Genomic DNA, 24,203 nt, shown 5'->3' on the forward strand with positions numbered 1-24,203 from the left:
GACCCGGTTTAGACTCTACAAATATACGGATGATACATCCCACCTTCTTAAAGACGGGCATATAAAGACGCAGCTTACGCCCTATAAAGACCGGCAGATAAAAACCCGGTTTAAGCCCTATAAAGACCGGCCAATAAAGACACAGTTTAGGCCCTATAAGGACTGGCAGATAAAGACCCAGTTTAGGCCCGATAAAGACCGGGTTTAGGCCCTATAAAGACCGACAGATAAATACCAGGTTTAGGCTCTATAAAGACCCGGTTTAGGCCCTATAAAGACGGGCAGATAAAGACACGGTTTAGACTCTACAAATATACGGATGATACATCCCACCTTCTTAAAGACCGGCAGATAAAGACGCAGCTTAGGCCCTATAAAGACCGGCAGATAAAAACCCGGTTTAAGCTCTATAAAGACCGGCCAATAAAGACCCGGTTTAGGCCCTATAAGGACTGGCAGATAAAGACCCGGCGTAGGCCCGATAAAGACCTGGTTTAGGACCTATGAAGACCGGCAGATAAATACCAGGTTTAGGCTCTATAAAGACCCGGTTTAGGCCCTATAAAGACGGGCAGATAAAGACGCGGTTTAGGCTCTATGAAGACCGGCAGATAAAGACCAGGTTTACACCCTATTAAGACCGGCAGATAAAGACCCGGTTCAGGCCCTATAAAGAGCGGCTGATAAAGATCCTATTTAGGCCCTATAAAAACCGACAGATAAAGAACCGGTTTAGGCGGTATAATGAACGACAAATAAAGACCCGGTTTAAGCCCTATAAAGACCGGCAGATAAAGACATGGTTTAGGCCCTATGAAGACCGGCAGATACATACCAGGTTTAGGCTCTATAAACACCCGGTTTAGGCCCTATAAAGACCAGCAGATAAAGACACAATTTAGGCCCTACGAAGACCGGCAGATAAAGACCCGGTTTACACCCTATTAAGATCGGCATATAAAGAACCGGATAAAGCCCTATATAGACCGGCAGATAAAGATCCTATTTAGGCCCTATAAAGACCGACAGATAAAGACCCGGTTTAGGCTCTATAAGGAACGGCAAATATAGACCCAGTTTACGCCCTATAAATAACGGCAGATAAAGACACGATTCTGGCCCTATAAAGACCGGCAGATAAATACCAGGTTTACACCCTATTAAGACCGGCAGATAAAGACCCGGTTCAGGCTCTATATAGAGCGGCTGATAAAGACCCGGTTTAGGCCCTATAAAGACCGACAGATAAAGACCCGGTTTAGGCTCTATAAGGATCGGCAGATAAAGACCCAGTTTAGGCCCTATAAAGAACGGCAGATAAAGACCCCATTTAGGCCCTATTAAGACCCGGTTTAGGCCCTATAAAGACCGGCAGATAAAGACCCGGTTTAGGCCCTATAAAGACCGGCAGATAAAGACGCGGCATAGGCCCTATAAAGACCGGAAGATAAAGACCCGGTTTAAGCCCTATAAAGACCAGCAGATGAAGACCCGGTTTAGGTCCTTTAAGGACCGGCAGATAAAGACACGGTTTAGGCCCTATAAAGACCGGAAGATAAAGACCCGTTTAGGCCCTATAAAGACGGGCAGATAAAGACGCGGCAGGTAAAGACCCGGTTTAGGCCCTATAAAGACCGGCAGATAAAGACCCGGTTTAGACTCTACAAATATACGGATGATACATCCCACCTTCTTAAAGACCGGCAGATAAAGACGCAGCTTAGGCCCTATAAAGACCGGCAGATAAAAACCCGGTTTAAGCTCTATAAAGACCGGCAGATAAAGACCCAGTTTAGGCCCTATAAGGACTGGCAGATAAAGACCCGCTGTAGGTCCTATAAAGACCGTGTTTAGGCCCTATAAAGACCGGCAGATAAATACCAGGTTTAGGCCATATAAAGACCCGGTTTAGGCCCTATAAAGACCGGCAGATAAAGACGCGGCTTAGGCTCTATAAAGACCGGCAGATAAAGACCAGGTTTAAGCCCTATGAAGACCGACAGGTAAAGAACCGGTTTAGGCCCTATAAAGACCGGCAGAAAGACACAGTTTAGGCCCTATAAATATACGAATTATACATCCCACCTTCTTAGTGTCTCACTTTCTATTAAAATGTTGCCTTCAACTTTCTATTAAGCGTCTGTTTGAAGATACAATATTTAAATAATTCTCTGTCCTTATTTCTGGGGTATTATGCATCATGTTGATTCAGGAGGTTTTTTTACTTTGATAAATTAACAATCTCCAATTTTGATAAGGTCAAAAAAGGCTTTATTCCAGAAAGGGTTCATCCTTTTTTTGGAACTACTTAAAATTTTTGTGGATTTTGTATACATTTGTCTTTAACAGGGTGGGGATGCCCCCCTCCATGTGGACGCCTTAAGAATATCAAGGCTAACCTGGGCATTGTAAATCTTTGGATTTTCAAATTTTGTGGGTCATAACTTTTGAAGCTTTTTTCTTCATTTGAAAAGCCAAAAAAACAAAAAAACTAAAACAATAATTTGGGTAGCAAAAAAAAGCAAAAAACAATTGAATAAGGTTATCTAATTCAACACAAAAAGCGGCATCACTGAACTTTCCTGAACAATTAAATTTTTAAAATAAATGTATTTAACTTATTTTTCACTATTTTATTTAATTTATCGATTTATTTTACCTCGTTTATTTAAAATTAAAATTCATTTTAAAAAATGGCAAACGACCAAATTTGGCGAAAAAGATATTAAACGGACAAAACTGAAGGCGAAGAAAAACAATATTAAAAAAATAATGAAAAGAAAAAATATAGATTAATATATTTAAGAATTTTACTAATACGACAACAATTGATGCTAACTCACTACAACATATACAATCAGATGCCAACATATCTGAGCCTGCTCCCCCCCCCACCCAATTTATTCAGAGCTTCACTCTTTACTACCTCCCATGAAGCTTTGAAGACCTCCCAAGAAGACGTCCCCACCCCACTTGACTATGTCTAGGTCCCAGATTGATTTCCAAATAATACATCCTCATTATCCCTTATTATCTTCGTTGCCCTTATCTTATTACCCTATTATATTTTCTTAATACTAATCTTTATTATCTTGTCATCTATTATTATCTTATTAGTAGTCAACACATTTTATATTTTAGGATATAGTCGCGGTGAATATTATTTAAGATCATTCCCGATATAATCCCTAAGAATCAAGAATCAAAAGGAGTACAGGATTTCGACAGAAAGTGATTCCCGACATAATCACAGAAAGTGATTCCCGACAGAAAGTGATTCCCGACATTAAGATGATTCCCGATATAATCCCTAAGAATCAAGAATCAAAAGGAGTACAGGATTTCTACAGAAAGTGATTCCCGACATAATCACAGAAAGTGATTCCCGACAGAAAGTGATTCCCGACATTAAGATGATTCCCGATATAATCCCTAAGAATCAAGAATCAAAAGGAGTACAGGATTTCTACAAATCTGAAGAAAGTGGAGGAGAGAGGAGGGCTTTTGTTTTAAGCCATTTTGTACAATTTGATTGTTTAAAAAGATAAAAAACCTTGGGTGAAACACAATATAGCTTTGACGATTTTAGTGACTTATTTTTTTACCGAGTGACCAAAAAATATGGAGGAGGGGGGGGGTCTCCCCCCATACGTGACGGCCCTGGCTGCAACTGAAATGTGCTAACCACAATCATTCTGAATATTTTGAAATAAGAAATTTTGTTTTAAGCCATTTTGTACAATTTGATCGTTTAAAAAGGGAAAAAAGCTTGAGGGTAACACAATGTAGCTTTGACATTTCACTCTATAAAACTTCCAAACTGCAATATTAAAAAAATTGACCATACAAATTCGTAAACTTACAACGTGAGAGAAATTATTGTATTCCATGAAAACCCACACCCAACTTTTAGAGATCTTCTGTCTGTAGCCTAGTCTTTTCGAATGGTCCATGATGGTACTACTAATCGGTGGGTCAGCACTTTCATTATGAGAAAAATTATCCTACGAGCGAAAAACTATGGAACATTCGCAAAGGAGAATTAAAATTCTTTCATCGCGTTTTTCTCCGAACGAGCCATTTCCTCTCCGGTCACCAACTGGTATACCTTAAGGCTTAAAAAAAAATGAAACTATACATAACTTAAAATTTTTTTTTAAATGCCCCCAATAGCCAGATTAGAGTCGTCTGGCCAAGTTAAAGCAAATTCAAAAATCTATAAACTAGATCTAAGCGGATTTAAAAAATACTTTAGTTAGAGACATTAGACGTCATTGTTGAAGGCTACGACAAAATACAAACCAGCCTAGGATTACCTCTGTTTCAACGTGTGTTGTGCCAACAAGTTCTTTTTGAGTAGCCAAAATAGTGCTAACTAGTTTCCCGTGATTGCCACCATCATTCAAATCTGCATGTTCGGGCAATATGATATCAAGAGGATCCTTAAAGAACAAACAATCAATTACGACTGCGTTAAAGACATTCAGCTACTTACACCCCTTGAGGTATATCTTTTACTCCAAGCTTACGGTGGGGTGTTGCGGTGGAGTATACCAGAAAGCGACAATTTTCTAGAGTTTTTCTTTTGACTGTTGAAAAATTATAAATTTTTTCGGATTGAACCAAATTTTCGTCAGTGTTGCCACATTAAACCGTCGAAACATATAAGTAAGATTAATTAGTTGTGTTTGAAAAAGCTTTTCGTCCGGAAAAATTCAAATATTAACAACCTGTTGATTTCCACGACAACTACACCGTCAGAAGGAAGCTATCCCTTCTCGAGTTGTTTTTAGCTTTAGCTTATTTTTCACCTATATTTCCTTTTTTAATAGGCAACCGCTTGTTCTCCGGCCTCCTTAATTTCATGCCCCTTCGGGCATATCTCAAAAAGATTTTCACCGTTATTCAAATCTGCATGTTTGGGCAATATAATATCCAAAGAACCTTTAAAGAACAAATAGTACAATGAAGGCTGGGTAAAACAAATTCAGTTGTTCATAACCCTTAGGATGTATCATAACACGACAGTCACTGCTGCTCAAATTTACTTGTCCAGGCAGTACATTACCTAAAGTACCAAAGGCATAAAAATGAAACTTATTTTGCTGCTCCTGGACCCACCTTAGATCTATACATACCAGAAAGCCGCAGTTTTCTGGGATTTTTCTTTTGGCTGTTTCAGAAAATTTTTTAAGGCAGTACCACATTTTCGTCAGTGTTGCCACTTTAAACTGTCAAAGCAAATAAGCAACATGGTACTTGTCCGATATACCCCCTACCTAATATTCTTCTAATATGTTTCTCTGAAGCTCAATCCTAATGAAATATACTAAAGTAAGATAAAAATATAATACTTTAGAAACAAATTTGGGCTATATGTTAGCCCTTTAGGGAGAGGGGGGGGTAAAGTATAGCTGGTCTGCATCCCTAATGTGTAAGGCAGAGTTACTGTGCATATTATTTAGTAAGAATTGTTTTTTTAATTACCCATAGTCCAAATACTTCCCCCCCCCCAATATGCAAGTATATACCCCAAATTATAGATTTTTCATCTATTCTGTTACTTCTCTTTGTCTTGTATCACGGTAAGCTGAAAGAAACTAACGAAAAAAAAAATCGTTGTCTAATGCGTCAATGAATGAACAACTTGAGCGGAATGGGGCTTATCATGCAAGTGCCAGCAAAATTAACTAGCTACATTTCACCTATGAGGATCTATTGCGACAATTATATTTTATTAATATTGCTGGTGGTTTTATTTGTTTTTAGTTTATTTTAGTTCTTATCTGGTAAAAGTTTTTATCTGGTATCCCAGGTAAAACAAATTCAATAACAAAAAACTTGGGACAAAATCTCAACACGCTACTTAATTCAAAAAACACCATTATATCCTGGATTGAGCACAGATGACAGTCCCGGACCTGTTAATTTAAACTGCGAGAACTGACTCTACATATTGATAGCAGATTGGATTAACTAAATTTAAGCCACGTGGTTAAACTAGATTAAAGTAGCTAAGTGGTTGGCACATAGGACTTACAATCGTGTGTCCATATGATCAGGGATTTGATTCCTAAAGTTAAAAACAAAGGAACAGATTAATCTCACGACAAAGAAAACAGATAATTCAACACTGAGAAAAAAAAGATAAAAACTAAAATATCTTAATAACGAATAAAAACCAAAACCAAGCAAAAAAAAAAACAACCAATATATACAATTGTCGCCACTGTCGCATAGCGCCACAGAAGCTCAAAAGAGTTGCTTCAATGACCATACTAAAGCCACTGGATAAAATAAAATTAACCATTCTGTTGCAGAATAATCATTTTGCTTGCTACTACTGCTGCAATTCTCTTAGGTCTTGTATTTAATATAGTCCCCTGGTGATTTTGTAAAACTTTATTGCCCGTTAGCTCTCTCTTTGTTTTTGTCATGACTGGTCAGTTCGGCTTTAGATCTTTCATTCCTAAAGTTGCTGGGTTTGGAACGAGGGTCACGGATGTAACTTCAAGCTCAGCCCAGCTCCAAATGGGAACCTACGCGGATAATTTTCTGCATACGAAACAGTTAGTTAGTTAGCTAGCTAAATTTCACACATCCAGGCTATGCGTTCCACACTGTTCTGTTTTATTATGATTCAAACTTACAAGTTCTTATCTATAGAAACTAAATCCATACCCCTTTCCGATGGGGGTATGGAAATCAAATGCGGAGTAACAGGCTCAATGTTTGGGTAGAGCCGGGAGCAATTTCAACCAAGCATATTTTTTTGTGCTTTCCTGGCAGGAATGTTATGTAAGGTCTGTATTTTGATTTTAAATAAAGATAAATAAAACTGGAACTGAAATTACTGTTTATGTAGTTTCAGGCTTATTATCACACAAGTTCATTCTGGCACGGTGATGATTATGAATAAGCCAGGTGAAGGGGATATGGGAATATATTGGACGATTCAACTTCTTTCTTCTTCAATTTAAACTTAGAAATACTTCAAAAAAGATACAAAAAACAATTATATTACAATAAGTTTGATTCATAAGAAAGTTCTGATTATGTAAATGTGGCCTTTTTTTCTATTCAAGTTTGTTTATTTGATGATTAAATTTCTTTTTTTAAAGGAGAACTGGGGGGGGGGGGAGGGTCGTTGACGAAAACTAGTCGTAATGAACAAAGGAGGATCAATAAAAAATATATATTTGCATTGCTTTATCCTATGGGTGCCTACACACTGGAGTCGAATTTTATCCCATTGGAGTCTTAGAAGTTAACTTCCAGGAAGCCGAGAGTTCTAAATAATTTCTGAGACCACACTGGCTAATCATGATAAAACATAAAATCGCGAAGAAAGGAAGAAAACGAGAACAATTAACAGCCAGTGAAAAAATTGAAAAATTATGCAAATATTTCGGTCAAGACCTCCGCTTGACCGTCCTCAGTGCAGAATAAAACTGATAAAAATATACAAAATTTAAAATTTGAAACAAAAACACAAAACTAAAATTGGATTGAGGTCTAGATGGCATTCCACAATTTCATTTTACGTAAAGCACTTCGCAATTTTATGTTTTACCATGACTAGCCAGTATGGTCTCAGAAAAAAAGTAACTCTGATAATAATCTAACTGCAAAGCGATTACCCTTTAAGAGTGAAACCAACATCGGAAAATAAACTGCTTCTTAAAAATACAAAACCTGAAATTTTCGTAATGTGACTTCAATCTGGATGTCATCGGTGGTGTAATAAGAGTAAAGGGACATGAAGATGGACCCCTTTTCTCCCAGTCTCTCCCCTAGTGGATTGTAAAATCAGTTTTTAACTTGACTGTTAATTGCTATTCTTTAGTATACCTTCACCTGTATGGTACTATATTACTCATTTTTCAGTTTTCACTGTAATTTTAAATTGATTTGGGAATATTGGCTCCATGGTTCAGAGGTTTTTTTTTCCAAGGGGAGTTTTCTGGGGGGATGTATTTTTCGGGTGGTATTTTCCGTCAGGGATATCTTCCACAGGAGCATTTCCCGTCTGTGGGGGGGGGGGGGGGTATTTTACGGAAGGTAAATGGGTACTAGTGCATTAGACGGTCCCTAGTTTAGATTTTCGAATTTTGTCCCTTGGGTTATTTTTTGCATTCTCCATTCCCAAAGTTGGTAACTCCTGTCCAGCAAATTGTTGAATCCTAGAGGGGCCGAGTGACCCTCAAATTGGAGGTAGGGACAGAGGTAAATCAGAAGGAACTATGTACCCAGGGTATCAAAACGGTTTATCCGCAATACCTCGGGAACGACTGATGGGAGTTTCCCCTTCCTTTCGCCCCTCCAACATGTCAAACTTTGAGATAATTGGCTCCCTAACTGTCCCTGAAGTTGTCGAATTGATAAACCCATCTATACCATAGCCATTGCAGATACAATATTTTGTTAACCTTGTACTACAGCGTTTTTGGATCTCCCTTGCAATTTAGACTCGACAACTTTTAATGCACATGGAAGGTACTACTGCAAAAACATTTAGATGGATTGGCGGCAATATTTTTGTCCACCCCTCCCTTATCTAGCCCTACTCAATATTTTTATCCACAAATTTTAAGTCTCCTTGTCTGATAATCCTAGCTTCTGCAAGCGTTTTTTTTATCAAATAAAAAAACATAACTTTTGGTACTGAAAATTCAATTTAGAAATATATATGATACTTGGATTATATAAAAAAGGTTTACAACATAAGAGCCTGAGCAGATATTTTCAAAACTAAGAACTTATTTATAGAAGTTCTCCTGCATGATTTTCTTTTTTTTTAAATAATTGTGATCAGTGTTTTAAAAAGAGCATACATTATATAATGTTACAGTAAAAGAACTAGTGCAGATGGGGAGATAATTATATTCAGCGATTCATTATCAGGGACATGAAAAAAAAATGTGAAAAATATGATAAATGTGTTTCTTTCATCATTTTCATGATCTTTTCATTATAAAGAAAATGTGAAAAAATTAACAAAAGAAAAAAGAGGGGAAAAAATTCTACGGCCATTTATGAAATAGAGCAATCCTCATTTATTATCAAAACCTCCCTGGACAAACAGGTAGCGTACATATCGAGACATTATTTTCTTTATCAAAGGACAAAGACACGTTTACTTGATTTTTCATCAATTTCAGCATATTCATCAGGGTTCTCGACGATGAATGCAGGATTTTTTCTTTTTTATGCCTAATTTTGTACGGAACATACGATCTATTATCTGGTGGATAAAATTTCCTTTTGTCGGATCTGCTAATGAATTTGACCTTTTAAGTACCCCCCCCCCTATCGAAAAGAAAGAAATAATTATGAAGACTTTAAATGAATTGCGTTAATTTCATGCGGTAATTGTGCGGTGCGGTAATTGTGGTAAAAAATGTGGTGCATTTTCGTTCAGAGTAAAATCTACTGAAGAAAACACCAACACATTCATCGATCAAAATGTTTTTCGTCATTTCCAATAGCAACTATCATTTTATAAGATTCATTATGATATTATGAAATATGATTTAATTAAGTGTTTGTTCTTCACTTTGTTTCTGTCGGATCTAAAGTTTAGTTCTGAGAATGCTTGCAAAGCGGAGTTTGCTGATGATCTTTTGATTTGGAGCTCTGGGTCCAATATACATGATATGGCAACAGAACTAAACCAAATGATGAAAGAGCTATGGGCCTTTTCTATGGCTTATTCACTTCCGGTATCAGCATCAAAGACTATGGCAACTATATTTTACAAAAGAAAAGGATTTGTCCCTCCCAAAATATGGATTAATGAAAATGAAATTGATTATAACCCTTCTCCCAAACTTCTTGCTATCCATTTTGACCATAGTTTGACTTGGAACAACCATATTGATTTTGTTAAAAAATCTTGTATGAAAAGGTTTATTCTTTTAAAACGTATAGCTACTACTAAATGGGCCAGCTCCTCAACTATTCTGCTAGATTTTTACAAAAGGTTTATCCAGTCAAAGATTGAGTATGGTATTGAAGCATACAGAGGATGTTGCAAAACAAGTTTAGCAAAGTTGGAAACCCTTTAAAACATGGCAATAAAAATAGCCTTTGGTTTTCATAACCATACCCCAAGTCATAAGGTCCGAGAACTAAGTGGTATGCCGTCACTGCAAGAAAGGAGGAACTGCAAGTATTACACAAAAATCCAAGCAATTGATCGCTTGCATGGGTTTTTTTCGAACCTTTAGTAATAATTATTCAATGAATAATAGCTGGCATATCCGCTCTTGGATTCTTTTCACTGAACTAGTTTCCAACTGGAATAATGATGCAGTGAGTTGCATTTTACATCTTCAGCCTCCAAAATGGAAGTTTATTCCTGTATGCACTGAGCATATAATAGATAAGAAGTCAAGTTTTCTCACCACTCAGATTAAGGTAGTTTTCAGACAGAAAGTCTTAAATGATTACGCTGATTTCCTACAAATCTACACAGATGATTCGGTAAAAGGGTCCAAAGCTGCTTCAGCCGCGAAAATCTTAAGCTACCCTTTGAATATTTGTACAAGGCTGCCGAATGGAGTTTCCATCCTGACTGCTGAGATTAAAGCTATAATTGAGGCACTATCCACACCCCACTATAAAAAAAAGTGCGTTGTCTTTTCAGACTCAAAGTCAGCTTTACAATTAATTTCTGAAGTGCACCGGACTCTGATTTGCATTACCTTCAGAGTCTTTTCTTTAACCTTCAACAGAGTAATATTATCATCCAGTTTCAACACGTTCCAAGTCATCAGGGTATATACTATAATGAAATTGCTGATTTATTGGCTAATTCTACAGCGGGATACACCCATTTCCATCAACGCCATGTCTCTCACTCTACGTGACACAGCCCGACATAGAATACCTCAAAAACGGTTCTTACCTCCTATTCTGATCTTCCCATTTCGGGAAACTAATGTTCTTTATTTCGGAATAAAGAGTAACTCTCTGATTTTAAGAAAGGAAGGACATGAATGGAATAAAAGGGACAACCCACACTGCAGATTTTGCTTAAAAGTGCCAACATATAATTTTTGAATGCAACAGCATAGCTTACCTTGTAGCAAATATCAAACGGACATTTGAAAGACTGAAGACGAATATAGATATTGACAAGCTATTTAAAGCCAATTATAATGAAACAGATGAAAGATACTTGTACAAAAGCATAATTGATTTTCTTGTGGATACTAATATTGTTTGAAGAAAGCAAGTGAGTGCAGAAGAGAGTGAGAGCGAGTAGTAAGAGCCGAATAGGTACTAGCCGGCGTCGAGGCCTTAAATTGCTTGGAAATGGCAGCTCGAGTACTCGTACTTCCCATAAACCATTCAATTCCATTATGATACCTCCTAGAGACCGAAAGGAGTCTACTATAGATTGTTGATTTTTGTGCTGTATTGTGCTATAGTGTGATTTTTGTGCTGTTTTTTTGCTATAGATGTGCTACTATAGGTGCTGTTTTTTTAAAGAAAGAAGAAGAAAGTGTTTTGTGCTATAGTGTGATTTTTGTGCTATAGATGTGCTACTATAGGTGCTGTTTTTTGAAAGAAAGAAGAAGAAAGTGTTTTGACCGTAAAAACCTAAAATAGTAATGTTTCAACGGCAGTACGAACTGATTTGGTCTATGAACGGTTCAAGTAAGCAGTCAGTCAACATAACTAAGGACGAAGAGGAATAACCTACGCTTCTTAATTCTACTTTGAAAAACATCAAATTCAAATAAGCATCATACCTCTTCTGCTGCTTTTATAAGCCTCTCAACCTCATCCAAGTCTACGCCAATAGCTTCTTCAGCTTCTTTAACGGGCGATTTTTGGACCAAAATTTCGTTTTTCTTTTCTTCAGATGTGAACCTGTAAATATGTTATAAATTTACACACTAATTAACAAACAAATGTAACCAATCTATACTATAAAATTTAAAAAAACGTTCAAATTGCATTGCCGTGCACAGCAAGAAGGATGTCTGTCAATTCTATGTTGTTTTTTTTTTTTTGTTTTCTGCATATTACTCACTCCTTAGCATACCGTAAAAACACAAAATATTTCGGAAAACATATAGCACAAAATAACACAAGGAAAAACACAAAAAAATTGAAAGAACAAAAAACTTTTGTGAATCACTTTCAAGGTCACAATCTTAATACAGTCAAATCTTAGTACAGTTAATACAGTCTCAAAACAGACAATATTTTCATGTTTTATTCATGTATTTTGTTCAGTTTTATATTTATTAATTAACTTAACTTAATACAGTAAAACCTTTATATAGATATAGCTTTGTTGAAACAATTAAAACAGTTAATACATACCTCTTAATACAGTCAAAACAGTTTCCGTTTTTTTTGTTATTTTTTTTTGCACCAAAATTATAAAGTAAACTGAGAAAAATATTGAAAAAAAGTTATTGTTCCTTTCAAAATGTGTTTAATAGGCCTATAAGGTTTTAATTTTTTAAAGATTTAGTTTAATGAACAGTTGAATTTAATTACTTAAGCTTCAAGTTTTAATTAAATCTAACTTTAATGATTTGTTTAAAATAAATTATTTCAAACAACTTACTTCGGTAAATTTCGATAAAACATTGGTTTTGAATTTTTACAATAATGCTTTTAAAACAGTCAAAAAGCTTTATGTTGAAAAAGTTCAGTCAAGATTAAAAAATTCACTGCGAAAAATATCGAAAAAAAAGTAATTGTTCCTTTCAGAAATTGTTTAATTATTTGTTTATTGTTATTTTATTGCTACCATATTATTATTTGTATCATTTATTATTTGAATTATAATATTATTATAATTGTATTATTATTATTTTATAATTGTATTATAATTTTATTTATAAGGCCTTAATTTGTTAAACATTCCATTTAATATGAGGCTAAATTTAATTATTTAATACGAGCTTCAAGGTTTAATTCAAAACAATATTAATGATTTGTTTAATACTTTTGCTTAAAATAAGTTATTTTAAATAATTTATTTCGGAATAAACTGTGAAACCTCGATATTAAAATTTTAGTAAAAACAAAACCAAACACCTGCCCGCATTTGACCCCCCCCCCTTTTGAGAAATGATCCCCTCCACTGTCTCTCCACTTTTCATGCCGGTAAGCACATGAATGCAATCTTTTATATTACAAAGAAAATTTATTTCTGCATTAAGAGGGGGTGAATCATTCCACAACCCTCACATTATAGGCTTAGCCTGAAATGTTCCTGAGATCGAAGGGAAACTAGAGATTTAATTCTACCCCCCCCCCCCACCACCACCTCCTTCTATATTTATCTTCTGACTCAGGTATAGTTAGAAAGTTTCGTCATAAAATTGCACTTTTTTAGTTTTCATGCACAAATAAATGTTCCCTTTAGAATTTTTTCAATACACCTATAGGGCTTTACTTTGTTAAAATTTAAATTTTAATAAAAGATTAGTAATTAATTTTAATTGTTCGTTTGTCAGGTCAATTTGTTTAAAATAAGTTTTGGTTTTCTAGATACGTTTCCGTATTTTTTAGCTGGATGTAAAATGTATCTCAGTAATTTTCATTCACGGTTTTGGCGCTATATCCTTTTCAACTTTGTTTTTAGCGAAATATTTTGGCGTTCACTATCTCTTGAAATATTAATTTTAAAAATTTCAAGGCGTTTTCCAATATGAATTACGATTTTAGAAAAATAACAAAAATTTTTTTACCACCCTATAGTCAAACGTAGAAGCAGGAAAGGCCTTCACCCCCACCCTCTCGTTTTTTCAACCTGGATCTCCTTTGATTGAAACTCATGTGCTCATGCCTAGTTACATAGCTTATTTTACTGAAAAAATATAAATGTTTTTACTTTCATCACTTTAATAAATCAAATAATATTAACATTTTGATTACTAAATATCAGTATATGTCTATTAAACTGACAATGCACATTCATTTGTAATTTTTCAGTAAAGTGCAAATTTTGTTCTGGCCTTGGGAATGCATAGGGGTTTTGCACCCAACTTGTGTTGATTTCCGCTCGTTTTGAGTTTGGCTCGGTTATTTATTGTAATTTCTGTTCGTTTTGGGTTTCATTTATTTATCGATGCTGATTTGTGGTAGTTTCACGCTTGGTAGATTATTTTATTTTATTTTTGCTCATTTTTTGTTTAATGGAGTTCTTTACTTTTCTTTGAAAAACTTATTTTGTGGAAAAAGTTTTTTTTAATTAATTTCTATTCGTTTTATATTGACATAGTCTTTTCAGGGAAAAAAAATAACACTTTAAATCTTTTCGTTTTTTAAGACTTTATAGTTTGGCCTGCTATTTGTATGCTGGAGAAAAATTTTCAGCAATTTTTAACAATATATACCCTTTTAAAAATCTGGACACAAATAGTACTGTTTAATTTAGTTACATACCTCTACTAGTTGACCTGAAATGGAAAACTTAATACCATTCGGAAAAAAATCTGTTTACTTTCTTTGATAGCTTGGATACACTTACGCTATTTTGATTTGGTTAAATTTTAAAAGCAGAAAAGGGAGGGTTGGCGTATAAGGGTGGGAGTGGAAGGCGGATTAGTTGCCCTCAAATGACTTTCAACTATTAAAAAGTGCATCAGCCCTTTCTATTTTCAAACGAATGAGCCCTTTTCGAAGTTCCCACGACAACTCCTTCGATACGAAGTTTCCTGGTCTAAACAACAACAACGACAAAAAATAATACATTATACCCCCTTCAATCTTTACTATAAAAATGTCAAGCCTTCCAATCACTTTCGACTATTACAAAGGGCACTAGGCCTTTCGATTTCCAATCGAATGAGCCCTTTTGGAAACGACAACGCTTTCTATAAACATCTTATATGCCCCAGGACATAAATTACAACCCTTACTCTAAGATCTGTTAGGGTGGTTGTCAACCTATAAGACCAAATTTTCAGAACTTTCAACTACGTTAAACATCAAGGCTATCTCAAAATTTTGATTGGATTTGTTTGGGGAAATGGTGGGCGTGAGAAGGGCGGTAGTCGCTCTACAATGACTTTCAACTAATAAAAATGGCACTAGCCCTTTCAATTTCCAATCAAATGAGCCCTTTTCAAGTTTCTATGACAAAACTTTCAATAAAATCTTATATCCGCCTAGAGCATAACTTACAACCCTTGCCCTAAGGGCTGGGGTAGGGAGTGTCATTCTCAAAGACCTAATTTCCAAAACTTTCTACTCCGTTGAACAAAATGGCCATCTGAAAATTTTGATTGGATGTGTTTGGAGGAATGATGGGCGTGACAGGGGGGTTAGTTACCCTTAAATCACTTTCGACTATTACAAAGGGCACTAGCCCTCTCAATTTCAAATTGAATTAGCCCTTTTTGAAGTTTTACATCAGCTCTATTTATAAAAACCTTATATACCCTCGTGGCAGAACTTAGAACCATTGCCCTTGGGGCTCTGCAGGGTTTGTCATCCTTAAATACATAATTTCCAGTACTTTCAACTGCATTGAACAAAATGGCTAACTCTAAACTTTGATTGCATGTTTTTGGGGAAATGGTGGGAGTAAGAGGGGGGTTAATTACTCTCCACTCACTTTCGACTATTAAAAAGGGCAATTTCAATTACCAATCAAATGAGCCCTTTTTGAAATTTCTATAACAACTTTCTATATAAACTTTATATGCCCCCAGGGCATAACTTGCAAACCTTGCACTGAGGGCTCTGAGGGGGTTTATCATCCTAAAAGACCTAATTTCAAGAAATTTCAACTACATTTAACAAAATGGATATCTCAAAATTTGATTGGATGTGTTTGGGAAAATGATGGGCGTAAGAGGGGCGCTAGTCGCTCTCAAATCACTTTCAACTATTAAAAAAGGCACTAGCCCTTTCAATTTCCAATTGAATGAGCCCTTTTGAAGTTTTTACGCTTTCAATAAAAACCTTGTATACCCGTAGGGCATACCTTACAACCCTTACCCTTAGGGCTGTGGGGGGGGGGGGGCTTCCTTAAAGACCTAATTTCCGAAACTTTTAACTACGTTGAATAAAATGGCTATCTAAAATTTTGATTGGATATGTTTAGAGAAAAGATGGGCGTGAGAGGGGGGTTAGATGCCTTCAAATCCCCTTCGACTATTAAAAAGGGCAATAGCCCTTGAATTTCCAATCGAATGAGCCCCTTTTCAAGTTTCTAAGAAAAGGATTTCAATAAAAACCTTATATGCCCCCAGGGCATAACTTATAACCCTTGTCCTAAAGACTGTGGGGGGAGTGTCCTGCTAAAAGGTATAATTTCCTGAATTTTGAACTGCGTGGAACAAAATGGCTATCTCAAAATCTTTATTGGATGTGTTTGGGGAAATCGTGGGCGCGGAAGGGGTGAAAGTTGCTTTCCAATCACTTTCGACTGTTAAAAAGGGCACAAGCCCTTTCAATTTCCAATCGAATGAGCCCTTTTTGAAGTTTCTACGACAACGCTTTCTATAAAAACCTTATATGCACCCAGGGCATAACTTACACCCCTTGCCCTGAGGGCTGTTGGGGGGTTGTCATCCTCAAAGACCTAATTTCAAGAACTTAAAACTATGTTGAATAAAATGGCTATCTAAAAGTTTTGATTAGATGTGTTTGGGGGAAAGGTGGGCGTGAGAGGCGGGTTAGTTGCCCTCTAATCACTTTCGATTATTAAAAAGGGCACTAGCCCTTTGAATTTTCAATCGAATGAGGCTTTTTTAAAGTTTCTAGGACAACGCATTCTATGAAAAACCTTATATGCCCCCAGGGCATAACTTACAACCTTTGCCCTAAGGGCTGTGGGGGACTGTCCTCAAACACATAATCTCTATCTGGATCTCTAACTCTGGATCTCTAATCTCTAACTACGCCAAACAAAATGGCAATCTCAAAATTTTGATTGGATGTGTTTCGGGAAATGGGGGGCGTGGAAGGGGTGTTAGTCGCCTTCCAATACCTTTCGACTATTAAAAAGGGCACAAGCCAATCCAATTTCAAATTGAACGAGCGCTTTTTGAAGTTTCTACGACAACTTCTTCGATACAAAGTGCCCTGCTCTAAAGGAAAAAAGTTAATAAACAATGCATTGTGCCAACATCGCTCTTATATGCCCCCAGGGTGTAACTTAAAACCCTTGCACTGAGGGCTCTTAGGGGGTTATCGTCCTAAAAGACCAAATTTCCAGAACGTTCAACTACGTTAAACAAAATGGATATCTCAAAATTTTGATTGGATGTGTTTTGGAAAATGGTGGGCGTGGTGGGCGCTATCCATTCACTTTGAACTGTAAAAAAGGCACTAGCCCTTTCAATTTCCAATTGAATGAGCCCTTTTGAAGTTCCTACGACAACGCTCTCAATAAAAACTTTATATGCCCCAGGGCATAACTTAAAACCCTTGCACTGAGGACTCTGAGGGGGTTATCATCCTAAAAGACCTAATTTCTAGAACTTTCAACTACGTTGAACAAAATGGATATATCAAAATTTTAATTAGATGTGTTTGGGAAAATGATGGGCGTGAGAGGGGCATTAGTCGCTATCCAATCACTTTCAACTAATAAAAGGCACTAGCCCTTTCAATTTCTAATTGAATGAGCCCTTTTGAAGTATTTAGGACAGCGCTTTCAATAAAAACCTTATATACCCCCAGGGCATAACTTAAAAACCTTGCCCTGAGGGCCGTGGGGGGAGGGGTTGTCATCCTTAAAGACCTAAGTTCCAAAACTTTCAAATACGTTGAATAAAATGGCTATCCAAAATATTCCTTGGATTTGTTTTGGGCAAAGGTGGGCGTGAGAGGGGGGTTAGTTGCCCTCGAATCACTTACGACTATTAAAAAGGGTACTAGCCCTTTGAGTTTCAAATCGAACAAGCCCTTTTTCAAGTTTCTAAGACAAAGATTTCAATAAAAACCTTATATGCCCCCAGGGCATAAATTATAATCCTTGCCCTGAGGGTTGTGGGGGAGTGTCCCCCTCAAAAATATATTTTGTATCTGGAAATCAACTACGCTGAACAAAATGGATATCTCAAAATGTTTATTGGATGTTTTTGGGAGAGTGATGGGCGTGGGGGGGGGTCTAGTTGCCCTCCAATCACTTTCGACTATTAACAAGGGCATTAGCCCTTTGAATTTCCTATCGAATGAGCTTTTTTTTAATTTTCTACGACAACGACTTCTTTAAAAACCTTATACACCCCCAGGGCATAACTTAAAACCCTTGCCCTGAGGGCTGTGCCAGAGTGTCCTCCTCAAAAACATATTTTCTATCTGGAAATCAACTACGCTGAAGAAAATGGCTATTTCAAAATTTTGATTGGATGTGTTTGGGGAAATGATGAGCGTGTGGGGGGGTGGGGGGGCTAGTTGCCCTCCAATCACTTTCGAATATTAAAAAGGGCACTAGCCCTTTGAATTCCCAATAAAATATGCCTTTTTGAAGTTTTTACGACAACGCCTTCTATAAAAACCTTATATGCCCCAAAGGCATAACTTAAAACCCTTGCCCTGAGGGTTGTGGGGGATTGACCTCCTCAAAAATATATTTTCTATCTGGAAATCAACTACGCTGAACAAAATAGCTGTCTCTAAATTTTGATTGGATGTGTTGGGGAGAAGGATGGGCGTAGGGGGGGGGCCCTAGTTGCCCTCCAATCACTTTCGACTATTAAAAAGGGTACAAGCCCTTTGAATTTCCAATCGAATGAGCCTGTTTTGAAGTTTGAAAATGCCTGATGGTTTAGTTCGACAACGCCTTCTTTAAAAACCTTATATGCCCCCAGGGCATAACTTAAAACTCTTGCCCTGAGGGCCGTGGCAGAGTGTCCTCCTCAAAAACATATTTTCTATCTGGAAATCAACTACAATGAAGAAAATGGATGTCTCGAAATCTTGATTGGATGTGTTTGGGGAAATGATGAGCGTGGGGGGTTAGGCTAGTTGCCCTCCAATCACTTTCGAATATTTAAAAGGGCACTAGCCCTTTGAATTTCCAATCGAATGAGCCTTTTTTGAAGTTTCTACGACAACGCCATCTATAAAAATCATGCCGGCCCCCAGGGTATAGAATAACCTCTTTGGTCCGTAAGTTGTGGGGGATTGTCCCTCTCAAAACATGCTTACATCTTGACAACAACTACGATGAGCGCATTAGCAATCTCAAAATTTTGTTTTGGTGCGGTTTGGAGGAGGATGGGCGTGGGGAGGCTATTTGCCCCCACCTCAATGTTGAATATTAAAAAAGTCAAAAGCCACCCCAATTTACAATTGAATGAGCCCTTTTCGAAGTTTCTAGGACAACTCCTTCGACACGAAGTGGCCGGGTATGGAAAAAAAACACATTGTGCCCACATCGTTCTTTACTTAGGCAGCGCTAGCGCGCTGCCTATGATATAGCCTAAATCTAAGTTTGCCGAATTTGTTCAATTCAAAAATTTGTTCAAAAAAAATGAATGCAAAAATCGTTGAAGTACCAAAAACAGTGAAAAGGAAATTCGACAGCTTGAGTTGATTAAGTGGATACTTACATAGCCAATTTTAGCTGTAAGCCATAACCATGATTGTTCCAATAACCATGATAAGATTGTTTCAATTGTTTAGGTGGAAATTTACATAACACTATATATCTTAAGAAATTAAGAAAAAAAAACTCTTATCTAAATTAAAAGATTTCTAAATTTAGAAATTTTTAAAAAATTCTAAATTATTAAATATTTCTAACATTTCTAAATCTAAATGTATAAATTTAGAAAAAAATTTATAAATTCCATTTTTAATGAAAAAGTAGTCTATATACAGTTAAACAAAATAAACATGGGTGAAACTTAGCAAAAATAAGCTAATAAGCATTAATATTCCATACTGAGTAGCTTAATAAGCCATAAGTTTCTTTTGATGGTTTAGTTGAAAATATAGAATCAACAGGTTGCTAATGTTTAGATTTCTACAGACAAACGGCGAAACTGATTAGTTTCATTTATTTATTTTCAAGGCTCAAAGCGGCAACACTGACGGAAATAAACTCAACTCTACAAATGTTAAGTTTTTAAATCATAAGTCTTAATAAATTAGGAAAAACCGTAAACATCAATTGTTAGTGAAAAAGTCTTCCATATGCAGTTATGGAACTTTTGGCAGTAGCGGGTGCCAAATAAAAAAAAAATATATAAATAAACACGGGGAAAATTAGCAAAAATAAGCTAAACACATATGGCACTGAACAGCAAAATGATCCATAGGTTTCCTTTGATGGTTAAGCTGACATTTAAAATAAACAGACTGCTAATGTCTGGAGTTTTACAGAAAAAAAGCGTTGCCACTTAAAAATGATTGGTTTCATTTATTTATTTTCACAGCTCAAAGTGGCAACACTGACGGAAATAATCCCAACTCTACAAGCTTAACCCTTTAACTTAATCCTTTATTAAGTCTTAATAAATCAGGAAAACTCATAAATTCAATTGTTAATGAAAAAGTCGTCCATATGCAATTATGCAATTTTAAGCAGTAGCGAATGCCAAATTAAAAAAAAAAAAAAATATGGCACTGAACAGCTTAATGAGCCATAGGTTTCCTTAAATGGTTAAGCTGACATTTAAAATAAACCGACTGCTAATGTCTGGAGTTTTACAGACAAAAGGCGTTGTCATTTATAACTGATTAGTTTCATTTGTATATTTTCACGGCTCAAAGTGGCAACGCTGACGGAAATAATCCAAACTCTACAAGTCTTAAATCTTTAGCCCTATAAGTCTTAATAAATTGGGAAAAATCATAAATTCTATTGTTAATGAAACAGTTGTCCACATAGAGTTAATCAATTTCTGGCAGTAGCGGGTGTCTACTGCCAGAAAATTATCTGCCAGAAACCATCACATCTCATTTTCACTGTCCTTGATATTTTAAGCATTTAGGATGTGGTTATGTCTTAGAGCTTTACGTAGTTATGGCTATGGCTTACAGAAAAATTAGAGATGCTATCTAGCGTTTGGTGACTATGTTTTACCTCAGACTTCAGCAAACTTATCTATTCAGATACATTTAAATTCAGGGGAGGGGAAGAAGAAACGATTTCTTTCCTCATTAGATCTACCGTTTTAAATTCAACTATCCCGGAATTTTCCCCAACTACTGTAGGTCTACCTTTTTCGGACCAGATTTTGACTTTGAATAATTCTTGAAAAAAAATAATGGTTAATTATGACTTATAGAGAAATTTATTATTTAAGTTTGATTCTTTTTCCGAATAAGCCGGCCCCCTTCGGGGGCCAGCTTAAGAAGCCGTAGGTTTACGCCGTTTCTATATGGAATTAATTAGTTTTAATTATCTATTTTCACGGTTCAAGGTAGTAATATCGACGAAAATGTAATATTGCCATACAAAAACTTTATACTTTTGAACAAAAATTGTAAAATCTTAGAAGGCAACGGTTTTCAGGAATGAATCGATCTAGAATGGGTCCAGGGGGCAAGCAATTTCTATATGTATGCCCTTGCAAGGCCGTATCCAGAATTTTTGTTCGGATGAGATATTTTCAGTGGGAATAAAAGAACTTTTTAACCTGCATCAAAAAAATTTTAATATGCTTTTTTATTACGATTTACAGGGGGAGTGGGTGTTCAAACTTGGATTCCACACCCTTGATACAACCTGATGTCCTTAGTACTTCTAAACTTTACAAGTTTATGAAGACAAATCAAATAATTTCAATAAATTTAAATTATAAATTAATAAAACTGGTTTTAAAAAATAGGAAAAAGATATAGTGAAGAGATATTCATTATATTCAAACTATCTCTTTTTGCTCTTCATATGATACTGACACAACTATAGGTGAACGGTTCCATTAAATATTTATTAGGTGGATATCAAAGATGTCCTTACTACTTTAAAGAAAAGCGAAATACAAAAAGAAAAGATATACAAAAGGAAAGAAATACAAAAAAGGATAATAACAAACAGGAAAGCTACCCAGCATCCGGTAGATTCAAACCCATGAATCCTTCGACAGTTTCAAGAAAAGGGAAATACAAAAAGGAAAGGTATACAAAAGGATAAAAAACAGAAAAGCTACCCAGCATCCGATATTCGAACCCATGAATCCTTCGACAGTTTCAAAAAAAGGGAAATTCAAAAAGGAAAGAAATACAAAAAGGATAACAAACAGAAAAGCTACCTAGCATCCGGTAGATTCGAATCCATGGATCCTTCGACAGTTTCAAGAAAAGGGAAATACAAAAAGGAAAGGTATACAAAAGGAAAGAAATACAAAAGGATAACAAACAGGAAAGCCACCCAGCATCCGGTAGATTCGAATCCATGGATCCTTCGACAGTTTCAAGAAAGGGGAAATACAAAAAGGAAAGGTATACAAAAGGAAAGAAATAAAAAAGGATAACAAACAGGAAAGCTACCCAGCATCCAGTAGATTAGAATCCATAGATCCTCCGACCGTCAGAGGCAGCGCAATAGCGCTGCCTAAGTAAAGAACGATGTTGGCACAATGTATTATTATTTTTCTCCATACCCGGGCTCTTCGTATCAAAGGAGTTGTCGTAGAAACTTCGAAAGCGGCTCATTCGATTGGAAATTGGAGTGGCTAGTGCCCTTTTTATTAGTCGAAAGTTGTTTGAAAGACGCGAGCCCCCCCCCCCCACGCCCATCCGTCTCTCACAAACCTCCAATAAAAATTGTAAGGTAGCAATTTTGTTAGGCAAAGTTGATTTCCAGTTGGAAATTATCTTTTTGAGGAGGACAATCCCCAAAAACCCTAAGGGACAAGGTTTTAAGTTATGTCCTGGGGGCATATATAAACAATGTTGGCACAATATATTATTTATTTTTTTCCCTTTAGAGCAGGGCACTTCGTATTGAAGAAGTTGTCGTACAAACTTCGAAAAGGACTCATTCAATTGCAAATTGGAGTGGTTTTCGCCATTTTTAATAGTTGAAAGTGATTGGAAGGCAACTAACCCTTCCATGCCCACCATTTCCCGAAACACGTCCAATCAAAATTTTGAGATAGCCATTTTGTTCATCTTAGTTGTTTTCCAGATAGAAATTATGTTTTTGAGGAGGAAACTCCCCAAGAGCCTTCAGGGCAAGGGTTGTAAGTTATGCCCTGGGGGCATATGAGGTTTTTATAGAAGGTGTTGTCGTAGAAACTTCAAAAAAAGCTCATTCGATTGGAAATTCAAAGGGCTAGTGCCTATTTTAGTAGTCGAAAGTGATGGGAGGGCAACTAACCCCCCTCTCACGCCCACCTTTTCCCCAAACACATCCTATCAAAATTTTGAGATAGCCATCTTATTCAACATAGTTTTAAGTTCTTGAAATTAGGTCTTTGAGGAAGACAACCCCCCAAGAGCCCTCAGGGCAAGGGTTGTAAGCTATGCCCTCGTGCATATAAGGTTTTTATAGAACGCGTTGTCGTAGAAACTTCAAAAAGGGCTCATTCGATTAGAAATTGAAAGGGCTAGTGCCCTTTTTAACAGTCGAAAGTGATTGAAAGACAACTAACACCCCTTCGACTCCCACCATTTCCCCAAACATATCCAATCAAAATCTTGAGATAGCCATTTTATTCAACGGAGTTGAAAGTTTTGGAAATTAGGTCTTTAAGGATGACAACCCGTCTCCCCACAACCGTCAGGGCAAGGGTTGTAAGTTATGCCCTGGGGGCATGTATGGTTTTTATAGAAAGCGATGCTATACAAACATCAAAAAGGGCTCATTTAATTGGAAATTGAAGGGGCTAGTGTCCTTTTAGTAGTCAAAAGTGATTGAAGGGCACCTAACCCCCCTCACACGCCCACCATTTCCCCGAACACAACCAATCAAAATTTTGAGATATACATTTTGTTCAAATTAGTCGAAAGTTCTGGAAATTAGGTCTTTTAGGATGATAACCCCCTCAGAGCCCTCAGTGCATGGGTTGTAAGTTATGCTCTAGGGGCATATAAAGTTTATATAGAAAGTTGTTGTAGAAATTTCAAAAAGGGCTCATTTGGTTGGAAATTGTATTTGCCCTTTTTAATAGTCGAAAGTGAGTGGAGAGTAATTTACCCCCCTCCCACGCCCACCATTTCCCCAAACACATTCAATCAAAGTTTCGAGATAGCCATTTTGTTCAAAGTCGTCGAAAGTTCTGGAACTTATGTATTTATGGATGGCAACCCTCCCTGAG

The 24,203-nt window shown here is 36.5% G+C and overlaps 1 protein-coding gene across 1 annotated transcript in view; it reads right to left on the minus strand.

Annotated features, from left to right (window-relative positions):
* Positions 1–24,203, minus strand: part of LOC148943870 (uncharacterized) — a 66,909-nt gene that overhangs the window by 14,898 nt on the left and 27,808 nt on the right. Inside the window, exons 6-7 of the mRNA XM_089101445.1 lie at positions 11,760–11,880; positions 4,317–4,442 (exon numbers count right to left, since the gene is read on the minus strand). Coding sequence (XP_088957571.1) covers positions 4,317–4,442; positions 11,760–11,880 — 247 coding nt within the window. The remainder of the gene's footprint in view (positions 1–4,316; positions 4,443–11,759; positions 11,881–24,203) is intronic.

The sequence above is a fragment of the Artemia sp. Qi Xiang Cuo genome, chromosome 15 (genome assembly GCF_049724085.1).
Source record: "Artemia sp. Qi Xiang Cuo chromosome 15, ASM4972408v1, whole genome shotgun sequence".
In the NCBI taxonomy this organism is placed as follows: domain Eukaryota; kingdom Metazoa; phylum Arthropoda; class Branchiopoda; order Anostraca; family Artemiidae; genus Artemia; species Artemia sp. Qi Xiang Cuo.